The sequence below is a fragment of the Psilocybe cubensis genome, chromosome 1, assembly GCF_017499595.1.
Source record: "Psilocybe cubensis strain MGC-MH-2018 chromosome 1, whole genome shotgun sequence".
Lineage (NCBI taxonomy): Eukaryota > Fungi > Basidiomycota > Agaricomycetes > Agaricales > Agrocybaceae > Psilocybe > Psilocybe cubensis.
Genome location: NC_062999.1, coordinates 3,058,444 through 3,079,862, shown reverse-complemented (window position 1 = coordinate 3,079,862; position 21,419 = coordinate 3,058,444). Strand labels below are relative to the sequence as shown.

The window sequence follows — 21,419 nt, the reverse complement described above, 5'->3', positions numbered from 1 at the left end:
AAGGTCTCTCATTAATCTTAAAGTTTTTGGAACGTACGCACATATACTCGTGATAATCCTATAAATTAATTTTATAACGAGGACTTCTGACTTTTCCATCATCCATCCGGCGGCTCATACAATTACTGGCATTAGGGAGTGCTAATTGCAAGGCACAGTAATTTGGTCGGCCACGTGACAGTTGAACCAGCGACTCGCGTCAATTTCCCAATTAAGAACATTGATTACTATGGTCCCCACCCTTGCACTTGACCATCACCATCTACTATGAGTTTTACTTTTACATCCACATCTAAGCTGGACAAACGAAACTCTTTCCAAACATCTACCGTCTACCTTACTCCAACGAAACGAAGACGGCTTACGTCTCAAGATCCTCAAGTTGGAAGTTCGATACAGGACATCTACAATTGGACGTTCCATTCCGATGCAGTTGCTAAATGTTTTGTTGGTGATATCTTGGAGCTGAGACCCAGTATGGATCGAAGTATGCGATGCCTATCCCCCGTTAGTCTGTGTGTTTGATGACTGACAGTCTTCAACTTCGCACAGAGTACGATTTCTACTGGCTAAAATCTGTGCCCTGTCGAAGCGTCAAGATAGTAGGTATGCTTGTAGGTATACAGGTGTACGAGAAAAGGATTCTTTACTCTGGTATGCATCTTATGTTTCATGAAACTTAACCAATTTTGATATCAAAGTTGAATCTTTGAACAGTCGACGATGGAACGGGGGTGATAGATTGCTATCATGCCCTGCCCAGGCAGTATACAGCACTTAAAGCTGATAAACTATTAAACTCTGAGATAGTTCCACCAGCTCCGCCACCAAAGCCCATTGCTACAATTGGATATTGCTTGGAAGTCTCTGGTACTGTTCGCGAATTTCACGAGACGCGACAATTACATGTCACAGATATTAGTGTGTTCTGACCTCGGCTACTCCTAAATTGATACTTACTCAACCTCTTAGAGGTCTGTTCATCTCCAAACGAAGAACTTCTTCACTCGAAGGCCGTTCAGGCTCTTCATACATCGATATACCGAAACAGCGAACCCTTTATTATACCCATCAGCCCTCAAAAAGCTAAAGCCCAGGTCACCCCGTCTATCCTCTCAGAAATTACGCCATCTTCTGTATCATCAAGTCCCATCAAGTCTCTCCAGGTTAATTCCAAGAACAAGGTGAGCGTTCAATTTAAATATTTGTGATCAAACCACCTGAATCATCTAGTCTCCCATAAAACTGCGACACCCCTCACGACTACACTCCCATGACCTCACCGAAAATACGTTCCGCATCTATGTCAAACATTTCATGGATAATGCTCCCATTACCAAAGGTTATTCTAGTACTGATGACGATTTTGATTCCCATGCTGCACATATACCCTCGACACCTACCAAATCCTACCGTGACGATGACACTCCCCGTCAATTTCACTCGGGCACAAACGTTACTATTACTCCGAAGCCTCGGATCGAACCTCTCAATTATGGGGTGAATACACCTCTACAATCAACATGCAGTCGCGCACCACAGGAAAAACTACGCCAAGGAGTTACCTTGTCGTTTCTCCGCCGAGTCCCAGAGTTATCCCTCTTGGCTGGAAGGGTTGTACAGGCAGTCGGTCGGAGACGATTGAGAGAGGAGAAACAAAAACTGAAAGATTCCGGTATCATTCCTTCACGTGCAGAGAAAGCTAGGATATTGGCACTTACCAGTATTCCCTCGAACAAATTTGCGGGCAAGAAAAAGCGACTCTTTCAATGGGCTATTATACAATTACTCAAGGAAGGATGTCTGGTACATTGGGATGGACTAGTCTGTCCACTTCCAGAAACCCCTTACTTGGAAACTAGTCGCCTTTGGAAAACAAACATCACCTCATTTCTTAATGACGACAGTAATGTTTTCAGTACAACTGCTGGATCCATTGCTTCTGCTTCGACTGAAAATTCGGGAGATGACGGCACTTTGTCTGATCCTGACCCTGACGAAGAGGCTTATATCTCCCTAACTGCTGATTTACTGGCTGAGCATGTTGAAGCTGCCATTAAAACACTCGTAGATCATTACGAGAAAAACGGCAAACCTTACATCGGTGCGACGAAGGACGGCATCCTTAGCGTCTTGCGGAAGGACGATAGATGGCGTCACGTTGGGGAGTGGAATGTACAAGATGCCCTTGAGCTCTTACATGGAGAAGGGAAGGTCTGGGCTATGAAGAATGGAAGGTGGGACCTCACAGAATAATGAAGTCGATTACATATATACATACATAGTTACTACGTTACTTTTTTCTATTTTACTTCTGAACCAACTATCTTTGTTTTCCTCTCTAAATACTCATTAACATTGTCTGACCTAGGGGTGGTGATGCAGAGGTGTTGATGGCCTCCCACGATGTCTGAAGTGTGCAAAATAGACTCATTGATCGCGGCGGTGAGACACCGTGACGGCGCTACACACTGCACACGTCGACAAACTTAACTTGAATCGCCTCCTATCTATTCGCTATTTATCGGATATCCCCTCGCCATGCAGGGTTTCTATGCGTCCTTGTTGAACATATTTCATTTTATTTATGCCGTCATACTTTTAATACGTTCGTTCTGGCAACGAAATTCTGCTCCTCCCCCATTGCCACTGCGAGCATCACGTCCACGTATACCAAAACACCTGGCCATTGTCTTCAATGTCGATCCCACCGTTTCAGACGCGGCAGCTCAGGAACTCTTGACAGAGAGTGTGGTTGATTCCGTGTCCTGGTGTCGATCGGTGGGGATTCATAAATTGACAGTGTATGAAGAGAATGGTTCGTACATTCAAATTGATACATGGTGTATGCTTGAGCAGCTCACGTTTCGAGTCTTCAGAGTTGCTGTATAAGTGCATCCCAAACATTCGTAGACGACTCCCTCTTCATGGCCAAGAGTCCGAATCCAGTGATTCCGAAACGGAGTACCCTATTACACCACCGGCATCGGAATATTCAGAATCACGTCCTCTCTCTCCTGATACAGCTCAAGGACGCAATCCCCCAATTACCACCATCCTAGTTTCCGACCCCATCCCCCGAAGAGAACGCCAAATGCATAAAAAGCTCCAAAGGCGCCACCAAAGTAGTGAGCTGTAAATGCTATATATACGATTTCATTGTAATCAACCTCCCTGCGTTTTATTCTAGAAATAGCTGATGAAATTTCGGCACGCGCAAACCTACTTCTCTGCTTTGCGTCTTGGAGGTGTTCGAAACCTGCTATTGCCACTGCTGCCCAAGAACTTGCTCGAAAACACTCACAGAAAACTCGCAAGGGTTTCCGCTCTCGTGTTCGTGATGCATACAGGCTATCGGTGGACGAGTTGAATCAAATTCTAGAAGGTAGTGCGCATCCTGTATCAATATCTTTGTATGTATTACACTAACATCTTCCGCAAACTATAAATAGAGGATGACGGTCTTTCCTCTCCCGATTTCATGATTATACACCCAATTGAATCTTCGAGCAATATTTTGGCACCGCCTGAGCTCCATGGATTTCCCCCATGGCATATCAGGCTTACCGAAATCTAGTGAGCAGCCACACGCTACATGCCATGACCAATCATTTTCATATTGATTTCTAGTCAAAACAAACCGCCAAAATCAAGACTACAAAGGATCTTTCGCGGCAAGTGGGCTCATCTGCCTACCGCGCTAGACGAAACGTCTTTTAGGTCCGCATTGGACGAGTTTACATCAGCTGAAATGCGCTTCGGCAAATAGAAATATACCCCATAGACAATTTATAATAACCAATAACCAGCACTCAAACCTCCATTATTTTCTGGCACATCGAGTGCAATGCCATTTCTTTCAGTGGCACCAAAAATCTGCTCAAAGTAAACTGAATAAAATTTTACTGGTCAACTATGGTAAGTATTGGTGTACTTTCCTTCCTGTTACGCCAATTGATACACTCACATGGTATCCGCTTAACGAATGCACTTATTCCTTGACAGTCAGCGTCTATGCTATATGCTGGCTTCACATATGCATATGGTATTTAATTTTTTCCAAATTGGCTTGAATATGAACTAGCGGCAAGGGAGCATCAGGTTTGGGGTGAATGATTGACAAGATTGACCATTGACGTTTCTTACTCTTCGGAGGGAAGAAAATGGCTGCCGTTCGGAAATGTGTATTCCATTTTGGTCAAGAATCTGATCCTCCGACGCAAGAGCGCCCACGGATTAACAAAACACGGGACAGCCTTCGAACTATGGGAATGTAAAATGTCTGATTGATGTATCACGACTTCATCATCATGGTAGTTATATTAATAGGTTGCTGGTGACGAACAGCGACCATGTATCCTCATATAAAGGAGACAGATTTCGTTGTTAACCAATATCGATACATTTTCCATATCTCAGTCTATTCATGTCTTCGGAGGCTGACTCAAATTTAACACCCAAGTCCTCTTTGGTTTTCCAGCCGGATTCGGAGGCCACTTCTCGCACCAGTCCATCTAGGTCTCCTCGCCGAAATCATACAGTCCCACTGGTAGAGGAGGACAAGATGAATACCTATAGGAGGATCATTGTTTTCTGCGATGGGTAAGGAATTGTCAAATCTCTATATAATATTCTGCTAATTGACTACTTGTAGGACTTGGCAAGACGGTATATCGACCCAATGCTCTAAATACACCAATGTTTTGGTATGCGTTATTATCCACTGCTTCGTGTTGTATCCCCTTAACCAAGAACTAGCGGCTGGCACGGAGCGTCAATCGGCAAGATGAGCGCATGCAACCAGTTATTTCTCAAATCGTTTTTTACCAGTCAGGAGTTGGGTCAGAACACAATTTCTATTCCCAATATGTGGAGGGTATGTGTTTGTGGAACAAATGTCACTTCATGCATTTAACATCTTTATTATCAACAGGTGCAACAGGTTCATCTTTAGGCTAGTATTCTGGATACCTTTCAAACCTCTCGTTGACTGTACTAAGCCTGGACTACTATCTTAGGGGACAAAGTTGAAGAAGCTTATGCTTTCATTGCACAGTGAGTCTCGGCGTAAATGATATATATCTACTGCGGACTGAAGGCTTTAAGTAACTATAATCCTGGAGACGAGGTATGTTCAATGATTATGTTATAGTGTGCATTTATATCACGTCTTCATTAACAACAAATTGCAATATCTAGATTTTTCTCTTTGGATTTTCTAGAGTCAGTCATCCTCATCATATTAGCTTTTACTAATTCATCCCGGGGTTAAAATATTCTTTATACTCTAGGGTGCTTATACGGCTCGCATGGTGGCCATGTTCATTGTAAGTAAGATGACCTTGTTGTAACTTTCACAAGAATCCTAAATGGCAGCGTGTTTTCAGGGAGAGATCGGAGTGCTTGATAGCAAAGATATGGATAATTTTGCATCTATATTTCTCAATTTTCAAGCACTTGGAAAGACCCAAGATCAACAAGGTTCTCTATTTTCTCAGCAGTTCTTGCAAGCTTGCCTAATGGTGTTTGTATAGCAAAATCAGAGCTGGAAGCAAAGTTGGGTCCGTGGCGCGACCCTAATTCGAACGGTAGACGGCGCGTTGACATTGATGGTGATAAATTTACCGTGAAGTGAGTTAAGTTTGCATTTTTATGGCAGTGTATTCTCGTATTCAGACTGTAACTTTATCTTGTAGATGCTTGGGCGTCTGGGACACTGTAGGATCTACTGGCCTACCTGAAGAGATTGCGATGTCCAAGGGGGCATCCCATGTTCGGATGTTCGGTTTTCCTAATCACAAACTAGGTGTCCATATACAGTATGCGTATCAGGCGCTTGCACTGAATGAAATGCGCAAGGACTTCGTAAGCCTGTGTCATCTGGCGCTGCGTACCTTAGATCTAATGGGATATGCTAGAATTGCAATAAGTTTAAGCAGACAGAAGCAGGTAGGCTCAGGAATCAAGTACTCAAGCAAGTAAGCAAAGGTGTCTTGTGTTGTCTATTTCAACAAAGCTAACGATAAACACAGTGCTGGTTTGCTGGTAAGAATATTCTGTGCATGCTATATCATCCTCCGCCATATGATGCGACCTTTGAAAAACTTTACTTTCAATCATTTAGGATGCCATTCTGATGTTCGTATTTTGGTGCAATTGGTTGAGATTCATGCTTATAACTATCTAGATCGGTGGAGGATATGATCACCATGATCTATCAGATATCAGCCTCATGTGGATGGCGGTTAGTCCAAGGTTTTCTATGGAGACGTCTATCCCCTGATCTTTTTCCCCATCGCCAAGTCACAAGTAGAGGATCTGATGTCTATGGATATGAATTATCTACGGGCACTCATAAATCCGGTGGCCCCTTGGGGAAAGCAGAAACCACACGAGTAAGCTCTGCAGTACGATATCTCACCAAATGTCCGCTCACACACTATCAGCTCAGCAACAGGAATCTTTATTTTGGCCGACAAAATTCAAAGGGAGTTGCCATTGACTCCGAACAACGTTCATACCCATGAGACGTTTCACTCGTCCATCCTGGAGCAAGAAACTCTTGATCCAACCCTTGCCGAGAAGTTAGCAAACGTTCCAGAGTTTATTGAGCCTCTGACCAGCCTCGAGGAGGCAATCAAGCAATATTGGCCATACGATCACAACACCCCTGAGGCGCAAGCTTATGCTACTTCTGTGAATATGTCCCCTCCAGTCCCAACGTTGACGCGGTCGCCATCTTGGTTTACGACTCTCTTTCGATCAATCTCGTCTAGCTCTTTACGCATCACAGGTACAAATGCTAAGGCTAGCGGCCAGCGTACGTCGGTCGTTCAAACAAAGCAATCCGAAACCATTACGATACAGATTGACCCCGGATCTCCTTCTCTACGAAAGCAAATTGGGCATGGTTTAAAACCTTGAAAACATCGTCTTCTGATCCACGACCTTTTTCCAGTCTTTTCTTCTATTTCTAAGTTGAAATTCAGGATCATCAGAAGACGACTGCGAACTTTCTACGACAATTCTACGACGCCAATATCACTCAGTGACAATATCTATTATATTATTTATTATAGTGTCTGATTTAACTTTAATGCTACAATGGCCTTACAACTTTACAGATATTACATGAATTTCAAGAATTAGTACAGTCAAGGTTTTAGCAAGGTTTTAGGCATGGTTAGCGTAGCCGGTTGAAACACCGGCTACCCCATAATCGTGTGATCGAGTCCAGGTGATCTACCAATTATGTCTACCTCAAGTGATGTCAATGGCTTTGGCCTTTTGGTACTTAGATGAAGTCAAAACACCGCATCAGTATCACACGGCTCCGTATCAACCCAGAGAAGGCAGTCTGGGTCAGCAGTATGAACCCTTTTACCGACTTCATTACCTGATTTCAACTATCCAACTGTGACAAACTATACCCCTATGACTACCTAGGAATCAACGACTTGCAGCAACCTTGAACTTATAGTACAGCCAGCCAGAGTCAATGTAATCATGGCTGTGAAAGATTTTGTACAGCAAACCGAACAACCGAGATGCTCATCTCAATCAACTTCTAGAATTCCAACACGACAAGCAGAATTACTAGAATCTAACGGCCCTGCTCGTGTTGGTCAGGTGTCGGAAGTTCCTCTCAATGAAAGTGTTCTACCCCCTCGCCCTGCTCGTTTCATAACACCTGCTCTATCAGTTGTCGACAACCTCGATGATCCGAGAGTATCCTTTAGTTCTAATCGAACAGAAGTGTCAACTGCCACATTCAGCTCAAACGTTACCCTTTTACCAACGATACAATCAGTCACATCAAAGACAATCCGTACCAACAAATTATTCGATCCCTGCAAGAACGCTACTCAATCTACCGATATTTTGCGAACAAACTTGTCTCCACTTGGTGAATCCTGTTCTAGCAACCGTAAAGGGGAGACAACCGCAATCATCAAACATATCTATCCACCCGACGATTCCAAGCTGAACAAAGATGCTGCTACAATGGAAGATAGTCATATTTCAATGAAACCGGTTCCAGCTCTGTCAGTTTTTTCACGAAATGCATACCCGCTTTGGCTCCCCAAATTAGACCATCATATCGCCTTACTTTCTGCACCTTACCTGGACGACGGAGTTGATAGTCGGCTTGACGGGATGTTTCCGCCAATGGATGATTTGGCCAAAACAGGACGCTCAATTGACGATTTAGAGACCAATTCAACTGTAGCTCCTGCATGGAGAAACAGAACTTCGATCATTGGTGGCTCTACAAACTTCCTCATTGGCTTTTTGGTACGAACAATGTATTCGAGGTCTTGTACTATTAATTTGACACGGCCCCGCAGGGTTCCAGTGCACTTGCGTCTTTTTACAGCCTACAAGGACTTGTTAATACAGTTCAAATATTTGCATTGATTCTTAGTACTATAGGTTCGTTGGCCAACCGACAGTAGATGTGAAGACTCGCTCATCCTCCTTTTTAGTTCCTATGGGAGGCATGGACGTCGAAGACAAATGGCGAAAACTATTTCTTGGTACCATGTATGTGTACATTATTCGAAACCGATCCACATATAACTTTCTACTTCAATGCTAGCCCCAATATCCTCGCTCTGAATTTCGCACCTGTTGTCATACAATCTTTATTATTCTTTGTCGCATTTATGGCCATTGGAGCGGTACTGCTATACTATTTCCACCTATCAACTTGTCAATGTGATCGGTACACGTCTATCGAAGGTCTGCAACAAACTGAAACGAAACGTAACCAATGGGGTATTCTCATTGTGACATTCTTGCTCACGGTACTTTATCTACCCTTGAGCACGATGTCGCTTCACGTTTTAGTCTGGTCGGAAGAATTGTGGGCTATACCTAACCCATACCTGAATTTGACTACCTACCCGCCTATTGTTGCCCCGCTCGGACCTTCCACCGAGTTTCGCGATCCCCTGGACTTCTGTTGGACGACGACGATGAAAAGAAACGAAGTCAATTTCGCCCCAATTGCGGTTGTTCTGTCGGCGGTTGTATTTCTATTCGTACGTATGGATTCAAGAGAATATTATGGTTTTTCACATCTTATCTTCAGTTCGGTCTCTGGTTTCCTATTGCCCTTCGCCGTGTCATAAGTCGATCTGTCCCCAAGTTGGATCAATTTACAGAGCTTGGTCGCCCTCGTAGCAGCGTGGACCTAGATGGCGAATACCATAGATTATTGAATCGTGACCGCAACCCGTTCGCCTTTCTATATAATGGTATTAAGCAGTGCATCCATGCGACCCGTCTTTTATCTCATATATTCAATCCCAGGGTTTCGACGGGGGTGGGGCACTTACATATCGACATATCTCTTCGCGAAGCTGAGCACCTTAGCAATAATTGCGATTATCGACCCCGACAATTGTTTATTTCGCACCTTATCTCGTTCGAAAGTATCTGTCATCCGCCAATCGCTCCTTTTAGTTTCAACGCTATCATTTTTCATCGCCCAATGCGTGTTTGCTCCCTTTTTGGACCCTGTCAACAATGCTAGCGAATGGACATCTAGGCTGAATTATCTGTCCACATCGGCAACTGCTCTAGCGATCACTTTAAACATTCCTGGGAAAGATATCATCGACTCTTATGTGCTGTATTGGTGGGTTTCCACTTTGTCAATTATTACAACGGACATAAATCTAGGACTGTAGCATATACGTTATCACCTATGGCCTTGGTTTCTGTACGTTCCTCTGGCCCGTTTATCTTCATATTTGAGACTGATAAATAATTCAGACTTCTCACTCATCAACTTTAACTGGATGCAAAGGGTAGTGAAACGTTGGTATTTCTTCTCAGTGCATTCATCAAACACAATTTAACAGTAAACTAGGGTTGACTCGAAGGATTGATTTCAGTACGTTTGCAATTTGGTCGTAAGGTTCAACTGTTAAATATTTGTCATACTTAAAAGGCGTCGACATATTTTCTCCTCGGTATTTTCATCCTATTTCTGAATTTACGGACAAATATCTTACGCCCAATTCAAGGTTAGATATATCTTCTTCTTCCATACATACCAAACGGCGGATATGGCAGGAATCTATCACAACACTTCTACTGACTGATCCAAAATGCAAAATACCAAAAGAGCAAGCTATGGCTTTTGCTCAGGCGCGTGACTCCGAATTCCCCCCGTATCTGCTTGATTTTATGGATACACCAGGTGAAAGACATGTTGAAAATCTCAAGGTATGAATCCCACGTCTCCCTGCATTATTTCATCTTCGACCCGCTCTACAGATTTTACGCGAAGTTGGCAGTATTGCATATAACCGGGCAGTTTCTTTAACCACGGGACCCGATTATGCTTGGTATAGACGTCTGGAAGATGAGATTCAAAAAAACTATGTTGGCCCAGACAGTTATTGGAAAAGGTCCGACAGATCCTCCAACCCTGATTGCAAGAGCCATTTTGGAAACGCGTGGTGGATACCATTCCCACCTACTTTGGTGCGCCTGTTTGAATTGATGATAAAGGCATCTGAGAACAGGATGTTTAGGTCATTCGATACGACGACGGTCCCTACACAGTGTTGAATGATGCATGCGATCTTGAAGCATACATAACGCAAAATTCAAGTAGGGATATCCAGAGAAGACGATTTGTGAGGATGTCTCTGAGAGCACTAGAAGGGCGAGTCATCCAATGGCCATATGAAGATGTGCAAGTAGGTCAACCTTTTATTATATGTCCCTACAGTGTGACGATTTGTTGTTTTAGCCCGTTGGGTCCTATTCCACCTGGTGGCGTACCAGGAGCTATCGTGCGGTGACTTCGACTCGTTATGAACACGCCATATTGCAGATTAATCGACGCGGTCATTTACTTTGGAAAGGGCTTCAGCTTGGCAGTGGCTTTAGTGTTAAGCTCAAGTACTCCAAAACAGTGACGGTCTCCAGTGATATCTTAGGCCTTACAGAAGATTTTGACCTTACGCCCACACTTGCCCGTTTCCTCCAAATTAACCGAGAACTTATAGACGAGGGTCTTTTCGAAATCGAGGAAACATTATCACATTACAGGCTATATCACAGACAAGAATGTCAACGCAAGAGGCGAATCATGACCTATCGATTTCTTACTTTCGTCTATGACCATCCTCGAGATCCTGATGGACTGATAGCAAGCTTATGTGAGATTGAAGGAGATCGTCGAATCCAGGACTTAATGGTGAAAAGCGAGCCAGCTTTTAGGGCAGCATATACTCGACTTGAAGCAGTTCGGTCATCGGAGCTTTCTACTTGGTGGTATATTTTCTGGGTAAGCCCATAGGTCGGTCTTATGTTCTTGCTACTCTAAAACATCTTTACAGGATGATCTTTGGCGCAGAAATCACGACACCATATCCAGCCTAGAAAAGTACGCTTCTGATTTCAATCCGTACTACAAAACATCTATTGCATACACTCCTTTGCCTCGTGCTGCACTGGAGAATTTCCTTACGCAAAGAGGAATGCTCCACAAAAGGCCCCGTTGGGGCGATTATTTCCATGCCGGATTTTTGAATAAACTTTATCTACGCTTGAACGACACTGTTTTCAGAGACTCGGACCAAGTAAGCAATATCTTATTCAAGTTATTTCTATATTAATTGAGGTATCTTATAGGCTATAATGTTCCATATTGGAAATGACAAACGGGAGCTGGATATGGAGGATGTTGATATTATTACCCAGGGACCTTCATCTACTCTGGGTACAGGTGGTGGAACGGACCATAACGACTCGTGGATACGCACTCGTCCCACATATAGATGGGAAGGCCTGCTGAGTGATCCTCCATATGAGGCGCACCCCTTCAGCTATAAATGGATGGCCAAGTTGGGCGCTTGGATGGGCATCACGCCGTTGTGGAGGTCCGGGCCACGATCTAGAGGGCTTTATCTAGATTTGAAACTGGAGAATGGACGATATGTACTTCTAGACGACCACCAAGGCCGCTCTGCTTTCACGAATTAAGTGGTGTCTTCATGAACTGACATTTATTTATTTATTGGACGTGTATTTACTACTAGTATGCTTTATACCATCATAACGTTTTCGCCAAAGTTACTTTGCAGCTTCAAGGTCAAGCTTTCAAAATCAAAATGACCACACTATGGTGAAAGCAAACTGGAACACTGATCGCAAGTTGGAAGAACTTGGAAGTTAAGATATGGGGTCCGATAGACCAAGCTCTGTGTAGTGTTGAGAAGTCAAGCTTCGAACTTCAAAAATGAGCTTCAAGGATTTTGATTTGTTTCTGGTTTCTGGTCCCGGGAATCATGAATTTTCATCGTTCAAATTCCGAAAACCTGGACCTATTGTTTGGTTTAACCGTCGGGACCAAATCTGACCCTGAAGAGGAGCGCCGAACGTCTTTGTACATATCACACCACCCGTAAAAACAAATGCCTCGCCGCCCTCGACCATTGAGAAGAGCGCCTCCACACAATCTAGGAACACCAAAGAAAAATCAGAAAAAGGCCGTTCCCGAGATCAAGCCAAAGGCCGTACCGAAAATCATCCACTTCGCAGATGCAGATTCCGAAAGTCAAAGTGAGAATGGTGGTGCAGACAACGACGAAGAGGTTGAAGAGTTGAATGAAGATGAAGATGAATCCTCAGAACAGGTTGAATTTGAGGAAGGTTCGAGTCAGGGAACTGGGTTAGAAGAGGATCATGGGCAAGATGACGATGTAGATGCTGATGCACCTCGAGTCGCGCAATGGGAAGATGACGAAGAAGAAAATTTCATGTACAAGAAACCTATCGAAGAAAAGTCTGCTATGGGGGACGGAACGGAGGTGTGAATACCTGTGTCACTGAACTAATACGACGAACTAATCCTCGGGTGTTGATTAGGTATCACTGAAAAACAGTGCGACACGCAAATCTGTTACCGCGGAGACATCTGCTTATCTACTGATTTCAGATCTACAGAATTTACCTTTGGGAGCTCTTCGTCGCGCTCAACGTATCCTCAGTCAGGCCGAGCCCGAAAGTGATTCAGACTCGGAAGCGGATAGCGAACGTATCTCGAGTAACAGTGGATCAGAAACGTACAACACTAAAGGGAAAGGCAAAGAGAAAGGCCAAAAGGTTGAATGGAGTGCAAAACCACGCACAGACATCACTAAGAGGTCAAGCAAACACGCGTATGCACCTTCCTCTCCAGTTTATAGGAGAGATTCTAATGATATTTGCCAGACCTATGGAAGTTACGTCCAAAAAACCTGTTACTCGACGAAGAACTGTCATTGAAGTCCCCAAGATTGTTAGAACTCCTGGTTTTATACTATTCAATCTTCTAATCGCGGTAAATAGGTACCACGCGATCCGAGATTCCTTCCCACTGCCGGAGAGTTCTCAGCAGACAGATTTTCGAAATCGTACGGGTTCCTGGTGGAAAACCGTAAAAGAGAATTGCAAACTTTGCGAGAAACTTTGAAGCAAGCGCGTAAATTGCTCTCTTCGTCTCCCAAGGAACTAAGAAGTGAGCGGGAGCATGAAGTGTATCGGTTGGAACAGGCCATCAAACGAACAGAAAGTTTGGTGAACAAGGATCGACTCGACCAGGTACAACGGGAAGCGCTGAGCAAAGTCAAGAAGGAAGAACGGGCGAAACGAAGTGAGGGAAAAGGAGCATGGTATTTAAAGAAAGGTATGGAAGTTCTTTTCAATCTATACACGGTGCTAGAAAAGACACGATATTTGCAGGCGAACAACGAAAGCTGATTGTACAGGCGAAATACGAAGCGCTGGCCAAGGAAGGCGGACAACGTGCTGTGAAGAAAGTGATGGAGAAAAGGCAAAAGAAACAGAGTCAGAAAGAGAAGCGATCCCGACCGTATGCCAAGGGAGAAGAGGGACTCAGTCGCAAACGAAGCTCGGATTCAGGGTGGCCTACTGCCAAGCGACAACGAGTAGTTTAGGTTTTCATTTTGGCGCTGTCTTCTTGGCGTGGGAATGGATGTTAAAATAGAACACTCGTATTGGCTTTCGTGATTTGTTTTTCTCCACACTCTCGTTTGCCCATGTCAGTCCATCGTTCCTTCGTTTTGCGATTCAACTTCAATGTCCGTCCACATTGAACATAATCAGGAAGACATATATCGGGGCGAGCCTCCTCACATTCATAATGAGCTTCCTGACTCGGCCCCGTCTCTCTCTTCCAATTCTGCCGACTCGGTTTCTTCTTCATCCTCTTCTTCATCCTCTTCTTCATTTCTGGCCGGCGGTAGAATAGGCGCCATCGCCGCTAAGCTTGAGCTCGCGATTACTAGATGGGCTCGAAATGTCAGAGGAAACTCTTCCAATGCTTCTGATTCTTCCAGCTCCAGCTCGTCATCGTCTTCATCGTCCCAGTCCTCCGTGGCCACTCTCACCAAATCACAGCTTGCCAGAAGGCGGAGGAAGAGGACTAGGAGTATCTCATCGCTGCGCACAATGCTTTCTGAGCGCGATATTGCAGCTCGTATTACACGCATGAAGGCGTTGGAGAGGTCAAGGCAGATCCCGAGGGAGTTTGCGCTATATCTGCCACCTTCCATGATGCCGGCAGTCCATGAACAGCAAGCTCCCCAAATTAGTACAGATGCGTTCCAGAGTACAGACCGGCGCGTCACATGGACTACATCCCTACCATTGGTCCTTGCGCAACTCGATATAGCGATCCGGAAACCTGCTAAGCATCGTCGGCCCCGTCCAAGAAATAAGTTTCTCGGTATATCTGAAGCCGCTTCAGATTCCCCACAATCCCCTGCGCATTATATCCCGCGTATTCAACGCAGTAAAACGTCCACACCCAGGTCAATGTCTGCTTCTCCTATGGGTGCCCGGAAAGCGAGAAAGGGTAAAGAAAGGGCAGCACCTAGAATGGACAAACCTACAGTGATCCGTGAGGAACCTCAGGTCAAGCCGCAAGCATGGTTTTTGGATGTAGCCAACCCCACATGGGCAGATTTACGGGCTATTGGCAAGGTGCAGTTTGACAATTGTAATTACCGTCACAACGCGTTTACCAGTTATAGCTTCTGCACATCCATCCTTTGACGCTTGAGGATATTCTTCAGCAAGACCCTCGAGAGAAACTCGAGCTTTTCACGAAGTTGGGCTACTATTTTATATCGTTTCGAACCATAGAGAGTCAAGCCACCAGAGATAAGATTCGTCGAGAAACCGGACTCATGGAAACTTCAAGCAAATCTGCACTTGACGAGGGCTCAATAGGAGAAGCCAATGTATACCTTACAGTCTTTAAAGATGGAATATGTTGTGTATGTCAGTTTTCCTCCTTCTGATATTCAAGTTAAACGGCCAGACTAGTTCCATTTCACAGATATCTCTGGTACATTATTATTCTCTCTGCCGATTTATGTTAGCTGATTTTGGCTTAGAACATACCAACCGTGTAAGGAATCGCCTACTGCTGAAAGAGGAATTTGTAAACAAGTCTTCGGGTGGGTCATCACTTTCCTATCCGACGCGTTGAAGTCTCTAAAATGTTTACATTAGATTGGATAACCCATAACATTCTAGATTCCGTTGTTGATTCCTTTTTCCCTTTTCTCGAGGATATTGAAAAGGAAGCATTCGCTATAGATCATATTGTTTACAGTGGGGAAACCGGCCCAATTGTGCCCTCCGGTCCTCCTGTAGAATTCTCGAAGTCTATCACATCCGATTTTATACCGCTTCTCAAGCAAGAAGAATCACCTTTATCTAAGGTTACACTAGTCAAGGAAAAATATTCACCTGCAGAGAAACTACGAAATTCCTATCGCCCTCGTTTTGCCTCACCTCGACTTAACGTTCGGCTCTTTTTCCGTCGTACTAAACGACGTGTGGCTAATTTTTGGGAACTTCTGTGGGCTAGGCCCGAGATGGCTCCAAGTGGGACGCAGCTTACTTTGCGACGTATGGCTAGAACAAGAAAATTGGTTACCGTTTTGGGTCGATTGCTCGCAACCAAATCAGATGTGGTCATGCAAATACAAAAGCGTCTCGCGAAGGCAGCAGCAGATGGACATAATTCCGAAGAATTCGAAGTAGCCATTTACATGGGCGATGTTCAAGGTTAGTGGCCATGCAATTACGCATCATGAGTATCGTTGATTGAATTGAGCTCATAGACCACATCTTGACCTTGCAACATTCTTTGGCCCATTATGAGCGTATGCTCAGCCAGTCTCACCCGACATACCTGGCTCAACTCCGGACCATGTCAGAGACCTCTAAGGGCTCCACAGACATGAACCTCCTACTCTTAACGGTAGTCACTCTTTCAGTACTTTGTCTTCAGACTCTAACGGGTATGCTTGATCCTATGTTATCTCGCCCTGATCTCGTCGACTAATTACACCCTCAAATTAGGTCTCTTTTCTTTGAACGTCACAATACCCACAAATGCACATGCAGTGGGAAGTCCTCACAATGTGTTCGGAATCATCCTTTCACTTGCAGTTGTAATTCTCATCAGTTACCTGTCTCTTGTCCGTTATTGGTGGAACAATGCTAAGCGGCGGCGTACGTCGCTATGAAACCTCTCATTCATATGTATTTCAACTTTGTATACCTTAATCTACACCTCATGCCTTAATCTACACTTCAACATGAGATATAACTTAGTCATATTATCACAAGATATGTAGTGCACATCTGTTCATGCCAATGTATGAGAAAAATATGCATCATTTATAAATACAACACAAGGTAAAAGAACCACTTGATGGTATATATGAAATATCAGTCGTTACATTTACAAACAGCAGACAGAACAGCGAGTCATTTATAGGGTCGTTAAGATTCGTTAATGGGTGTCAAGTCTCTCTTTAATCCTTGTCGTGAGAGTGCATCGTTTGCTTCACTTAGCGCTTCTTGCACTACAACGGAAATAGATTAAACAACTGCAATATCAACACAGGAAAGATAATGAACTAACCTTTCTCCTGGAATAATGCTTGCTTCTTTTCCAATTCTTGGAAAGTCGCATCTAAGGCGCCACGTTGCTTTCGTATTGTCTCATCAATGCGTTGCAGATGATCCGTCTCTGAGCGGAGTTGTTCCAAACCTTCTTTGACCTGTAAATGAAGACTTTCGAGACCGCCGATCTGTTCTAAATATAGAACGCGAACTTCGTCCCATTTGCCTTTATTCACAATCAATTTGTTAGAAAAAGGTAACCAAAAAGCCTAAATAGGATTCAAAAGCATTCCTCACCGGATGCTTGAGCTTCGCGAGCGGCAGCCGCGTATTTCGACAATTGTTTGTCTATCTCGTTGTTGTCTGCCCAGGAAACGGTTTTCAATTCAAGAAGGCTGTTGCGCCTGCTGTTTTTTCGAGACAGAGAAGGACGAAGAGTAGGTTCGGGAGGAGTTGGAGATGGTCCAGTTTCCACTTCCACGGGAGGAGCGGGTAAAGGGAGTTCAGATTGGAAACCATCGCCTTCGAGGCCATAGCTCTCACGTTGAGAGAGTAAGAGTACAGGGAGCGGAGGCGGAGAAAGAAGGCCAGCAAGATCAGGTGGTGGAGGAGCCGTCGTGGAGTGCCTTATTTCAGACTGAACCAGACGTGAAGGTTGTACAGGCAATGGCTTGTGAAACAATGTCTGCTTGACCTGGTTTGATGTTTCTGGAATGGTTATAGACCTTTGCATTGGCTGCCTTGAAGATGGTGGGGGCACTGGACGACTGCTAGATGGACCTGCCAAAGAGTAATCTTGTGTGCCGGAAGCATTCGGCGCAATAGTTTTCCGAGGCGTACTGGTTACTGTACCACGTTTTTGTTGCTCTCTAAACCACTTTTCCATTTCTTTTACACGGAAGTCTGGAGGAGCAACAAATGTCTGGAAAACAAATGAGTCCCCACGGGAGGATGTCCTTGCAATAGGCATTGCTGTCTTGGCCAGTTTTTGGCATTTCCGGCACATACGGTCCTTCAGATGGCGAATTTCCATGATGCGCTCCCAAGAAATGTTTGGTTTCTTGGAAAGCTCGTAATTTTCAAGGTTTAAAAGTTGTTCGTACATGGACGCAGTAGCAGGGGGTAGTAGCATCTAAACATTGTTCAAGCGACATTGATTTGTTTATCAACAAGGTTGAATCACCTTGAGTTCATCTGGGGTATCTGTGGTTTGGATATATCGACAGCCCTTTGGAGTGCGCGGGTCATACGGTTCTAACTGCCCCCTTACCGGGCTAGTGCGAAGGACGTCTAGCGACTGGGGTGCAGCACGCGACATAGAGAACGTAGAGCAGGAGCAGCGTTTACTGTAGCCTTATTAGTAGCCGAGGACACAACAATGCCGCATCTCAAACCAAGACAGTGCCCTATTCTGGGAATGTGTGACACAGTGCGTTGATGTGTGACACTGACAGGGCGTGATCATGAGAACGTTCCGGGTCGGCGTCTTCGAGGAATCAAGTGCGACACTCGGCTAAGAGTATCATAACCTGCGCTCGTCTCTTTCTTGGTCCTCGTCTATACTATGGCGTCCTCCAAGGATAAATACGAGACCTTTCTTATAAATAATGTCTCTACTATCTCTACCTTAGAGTCATCGCTTCGGTCTATCACTTGGTTCTTGCCTGGCCGTTTTAAAGATGCAGAGCTCGCGTCAGAAGCTTGTAAGTTGACCATCTCGTTTAGTGTATTTTGAAAAATGGACAATCAGTTAACAAAAACGGCTTGTGTAGTGACTTCTCTGCTTAATGTAACGAGCATGTATCACGACACATTATTGGCGCGCATAGTCAAGGCCAATGCTTCATACCGCCCCCTTATCCCCACAAGCCTACATACCCGCTACACAAGAGCATGGACTGACAAGAATACGCTGTACAGGCTGACGTCTCGCGTCCTACAAATAATTCGCTTTACTGAGCTTGTGGTTGAAATGGGCTTAAGACGAAAAGTTTCTGAGAAAACAAGGTGGCGCGCCGTCATTCTTCTTGAGGCGATCAAGTAAATATATCTACTTCAATGCTATTAGGTGGACATTGGACTCATCAAACTCTTAGAGCAGCCTTACGACTATTCCTGCTGAAAGTCACTCGCAGACCATTGTTGTCACCACCAATTCCCGAACGGGAGTTCGATCCTGCAAGTTTGCCATCTCTGAGCACTACTTCATCGCCTACTCTGGCACCCTCGTCACCTCAAGCTTCACCACCAATGACTCCAGACCACCTTCGCAACAACCACGTCCCTCTACCCCCACATCCATTACTTACATCCGCTCAGGCAAATGTTTCGGCTGAAGACTACTTACTTCCAAAAGCCTTGACTACATCATCAGTCAAGCCATCCATCTCTCTTATGAGAAAGCTTTCGGGCCCTCGAGACTGGCTGTCGGAAACAATATTCATTCTCCGTCCTCTGGTTTATGGTGGGCAGAATAAGCATTACTTACCCCTATAGTTTCATTGATTTCTTCAACAGCGTCGCTTGTGGCTGCCGACCGGAGGTCTTTAGAACGGTCAAACCGGGCTATAACAATAGTTTTACTAATGGAATTTGCTTCAAGGAGCCTCCGCAGAACACCACCAGCATCGGCCGAGCTTGAACGAGCCGAATACGCCAAAAGAGACAAAGATATACTCTGGTATCTCCTTCGCGGATCTATTTGGAATTCATATACTCGGTTTGTTTTGCTAATATCTTATCATCCGTTTTTTATTGATTACAATTTATAGACCCAAACTCGAATCCTTTGTTACTCGGACCGCACACACGCCTCTACTGGGACTATTCGGTGCTTTACTGAAAGATTGGATGCCATTGATCGACGATTATTATTATTGTACGCCAAACTTTCATTTATTTCATCCCATTATGGTCACTGATTGAGTTTTCACAGACACTGCTCCTTAGCTCCGTATACATGTCTTGTTATATCTTTCTCTTCTGTTCAAACCCTGTATATTACGGTGTAACGCACGTCAAAATAATCAAATTATGGGCACAACAGTCTCTCATAGAATCATAAACGGCCATGTGGGTCGACCTCTGCAAACCGAACAGCATGGTATGTAGACTAGCATGTGATGTAATATTTAATTCCTTTGTTTCTAGATCTTAGTATTTAATCGAATGTAACGCGATGTTAAAATCCAGCAGTCTCCTCTTGCTTTCTATCATGTCTCAACCTTTTGCCTTGACCTTGCCCCATCTCCGCCGAATCGTCACCTCTCACGACAACAAGGGGCATTCTGTTGTCGTGAGCGATAGCGAAATACCAGCCGAAGTGTGTCTAGTTTGTCGCTCGTCAGTAGTCGTTCACATTATATGCATAGGCAATGGAGCTCGTCAGAGGAGGCAAATCAGCTGCAATTTGGGTTACAACAGACTCCATCCCCACACACGATAACAACAACAGGTCAGTGAACTCGTGTGCTCACACCTGTTTTTCTAATGACGTGCTCAGCGAGGACGGTGGAAAACGCACAATCGAAGACATTTCTAACTTTGGACTTGTTCATCCTACAGGAACAAATCTGCGCTCCACTGAATTAGCCCCCGGTGCCATCACGGGAATGGTGAGTGCTTCCTATGCATTGAAGGAGATCTCCGCAAACTAGTATACCGCAGCATCGCACTTGCTCTTTAGATTATAATATACTAGGTATGTCATCATTGCGCACACCTGGTTTTCAGTGAAACCAACCTGTCGGTTCCTAGTGTCAGGGGAACTGGTGCTGATTAATGAAGATGGTACTGAGAAGCACTTGAAGAATCCAGGTGATACTGTCATCCAAAAAGGCACTATGCACGCATGGAGAAATCCTTCTGTGCACTGGGCCCGGTGGATAACCGTCCTTATTGCGGCAGACCCAGTGGTAATCGACGGAAAAGCCCTTGTCCCGGAATTTCTCTCCTAAGCAATGTTTCGGAAATGTATACGTTCAACATTGTCCAAATAATTTGGCTGAATTGGTGGAAGCTAAATAGAACTCAATGGAAATAAGGAGGGCCCAACCCTAATTTTCGGTCACTGAAAATTGACGAACAGGCCTCCATCAACAATGATAGACGCTCCAGTGATATATCGCGCTAAATCGCTTGCTAGAAAAACGACAGGACCCGCGATATCTTCCGGATCTACCCAGCAAAAGTCAACGGCGGCCTTGGGGATTCTCATGATACAGAGGTGGGTAAGACTTACTTCCAAGTCGACCAAGGAGCGTTCGATTGATCATGTAATCGCGTTTGGTGTTATCTTTCAGGTCTTCTTTGTTGATGTCAGTGGCAATCGTTCCAGGCAAAATAGAATTTGCTCGAATCCCGTGTTTTCCCAGAGCAACCGCGCAATTTTGCATCAGGTTAGTTATGGCTGCTTTAGTTGGCCCGTAATGACTGGCCGATATTGTCAACTTCAGAATTGCAATTTAGGT

At 44.6% G+C, this 21,419-nt stretch overlaps 9 protein-coding genes across 9 annotated transcripts; 8 read left to right on the top strand and 1 right to left on the bottom strand.

The window, feature by feature from the left end:
- Positions 1–267: 267 nt before the first annotated feature.
- Positions 268–2,256, top strand: JR316_0001044 (CST complex subunit STN1; the record flags this gene model as incomplete). The annotated part of the gene is made up of 5 exons (XM_047886857.1): positions 268–487; positions 553–654; positions 718–921; positions 973–1,184; positions 1,234–2,256. The coding sequence occupies 5 exons, from the start codon at positions 268–270 to the stop codon at positions 2,254–2,256; spliced, it is 1,761 nt and encodes a 586-aa protein (XP_047754603.1).
- A 285-nt stretch (positions 2,257–2,541) lies between these two features.
- Positions 2,542–3,769, top strand: JR316_0001043 (uncharacterized protein; the record flags this gene model as incomplete). The annotated part of the gene is made up of 5 exons (XM_047886856.1): positions 2,542–2,818; positions 2,880–3,128; positions 3,191–3,388; positions 3,453–3,576; positions 3,631–3,769. The coding sequence occupies 5 exons, from the start codon at positions 2,542–2,544 to the stop codon at positions 3,767–3,769; spliced, it is 987 nt and encodes a 328-aa protein (XP_047754602.1).
- Positions 3,770–4,426: 657 nt separating this feature from the next.
- Positions 4,427–6,924, top strand: JR316_0001042 (uncharacterized protein; the record flags this gene model as incomplete). Its single annotated transcript, XM_047886855.1, has 8 exons — positions 4,427–4,602; positions 4,655–4,706; positions 4,759–4,876; positions 5,535–5,631; positions 5,697–5,865; positions 6,188–6,244; positions 6,304–6,395; positions 6,447–6,924. The coding sequence occupies 8 exons, from the start codon at positions 4,427–4,429 to the stop codon at positions 6,922–6,924; spliced, it is 1,239 nt and encodes a 412-aa protein (XP_047754601.1).
- A 582-nt stretch (positions 6,925–7,506) lies between these two features.
- Positions 7,507–12,006, top strand: JR316_0001041 (uncharacterized protein; the record flags this gene model as incomplete). Its single annotated transcript, XM_047886854.1, has 14 exons — positions 7,507–8,306; positions 8,434–8,544; positions 8,600–9,044; positions 9,095–9,260; positions 9,316–9,643; positions 9,696–9,727; positions 9,781–9,825; positions 9,878–9,901; positions 9,959–10,236; positions 10,288–10,497; positions 10,548–10,715; positions 10,769–11,308; positions 11,361–11,603; positions 11,656–12,006. 14 exons carry the CDS (start codon positions 7,507–7,509, stop codon positions 12,004–12,006), a joined length of 3,741 nt encoding a protein of 1,246 aa, XP_047754600.1.
- Positions 12,007–12,437: 431 nt separating this feature from the next.
- On the top strand, positions 12,438–13,961 carry JR316_0001040 (rRNA biogenesis protein RRP36; the record flags this gene model as incomplete). Its single annotated transcript, XM_047886853.1, has 5 exons — positions 12,438–12,833; positions 12,970–13,184; positions 13,237–13,303; positions 13,354–13,690; positions 13,747–13,961. The coding sequence occupies 5 exons, from the start codon at positions 12,438–12,440 to the stop codon at positions 13,959–13,961; spliced, it is 1,230 nt and encodes a 409-aa protein (XP_047754599.1).
- Positions 13,962–14,103: 142 nt separating this feature from the next.
- On the top strand, positions 14,104–16,568 carry JR316_0001039 (Magnesium transporter ALR2; the record flags this gene model as incomplete). Its single annotated transcript, XM_047886852.1, has 7 exons — positions 14,104–15,009; positions 15,060–15,305; positions 15,355–15,376; positions 15,426–15,488; positions 15,544–16,104; positions 16,161–16,340; positions 16,402–16,568. The coding sequence occupies 7 exons, from the start codon at positions 14,104–14,106 to the stop codon at positions 16,566–16,568; spliced, it is 2,145 nt and encodes a 714-aa protein (XP_047754598.1).
- Positions 16,569–16,827: 259 nt separating this feature from the next.
- On the bottom strand, positions 16,828–18,268 carry JR316_0001038 (uncharacterized protein; the record flags this gene model as incomplete). Its single annotated transcript, XM_047886851.1, has 4 exons — positions 16,828–16,910; positions 16,970–17,176; positions 17,248–18,082; positions 18,134–18,268. 4 exons carry the CDS (start codon positions 18,266–18,268, stop codon positions 16,828–16,830), a joined length of 1,260 nt encoding a protein of 419 aa, XP_047754597.1.
- Positions 18,269–18,514: 246 nt separating this feature from the next.
- On the top strand, positions 18,515–19,899 carry JR316_0001037 (Peroxisomal membrane protein PEX16; the record flags this gene model as incomplete). The annotated part of the gene is made up of 6 exons (XM_047886850.1): positions 18,515–18,653; positions 18,723–18,990; positions 19,047–19,414; positions 19,468–19,669; positions 19,722–19,828; positions 19,886–19,899. The coding sequence occupies 6 exons, from the start codon at positions 18,515–18,517 to the stop codon at positions 19,897–19,899; spliced, it is 1,098 nt and encodes a 365-aa protein (XP_047754596.1).
- A 265-nt stretch (positions 19,900–20,164) lies between these two features.
- JR316_0001036 (Oryzines biosynthesis cluster protein J) lies at positions 20,165–20,906 on the top strand (the record flags this gene model as incomplete). Its single annotated transcript, XM_047886849.1, has 5 exons — positions 20,165–20,272; positions 20,322–20,404; positions 20,453–20,564; positions 20,617–20,650; positions 20,707–20,906. The coding sequence occupies 5 exons, from the start codon at positions 20,165–20,167 to the stop codon at positions 20,904–20,906; spliced, it is 537 nt and encodes a 178-aa protein (XP_047754595.1).
- Positions 20,907–21,419: the final 513 nt, after the last annotated feature.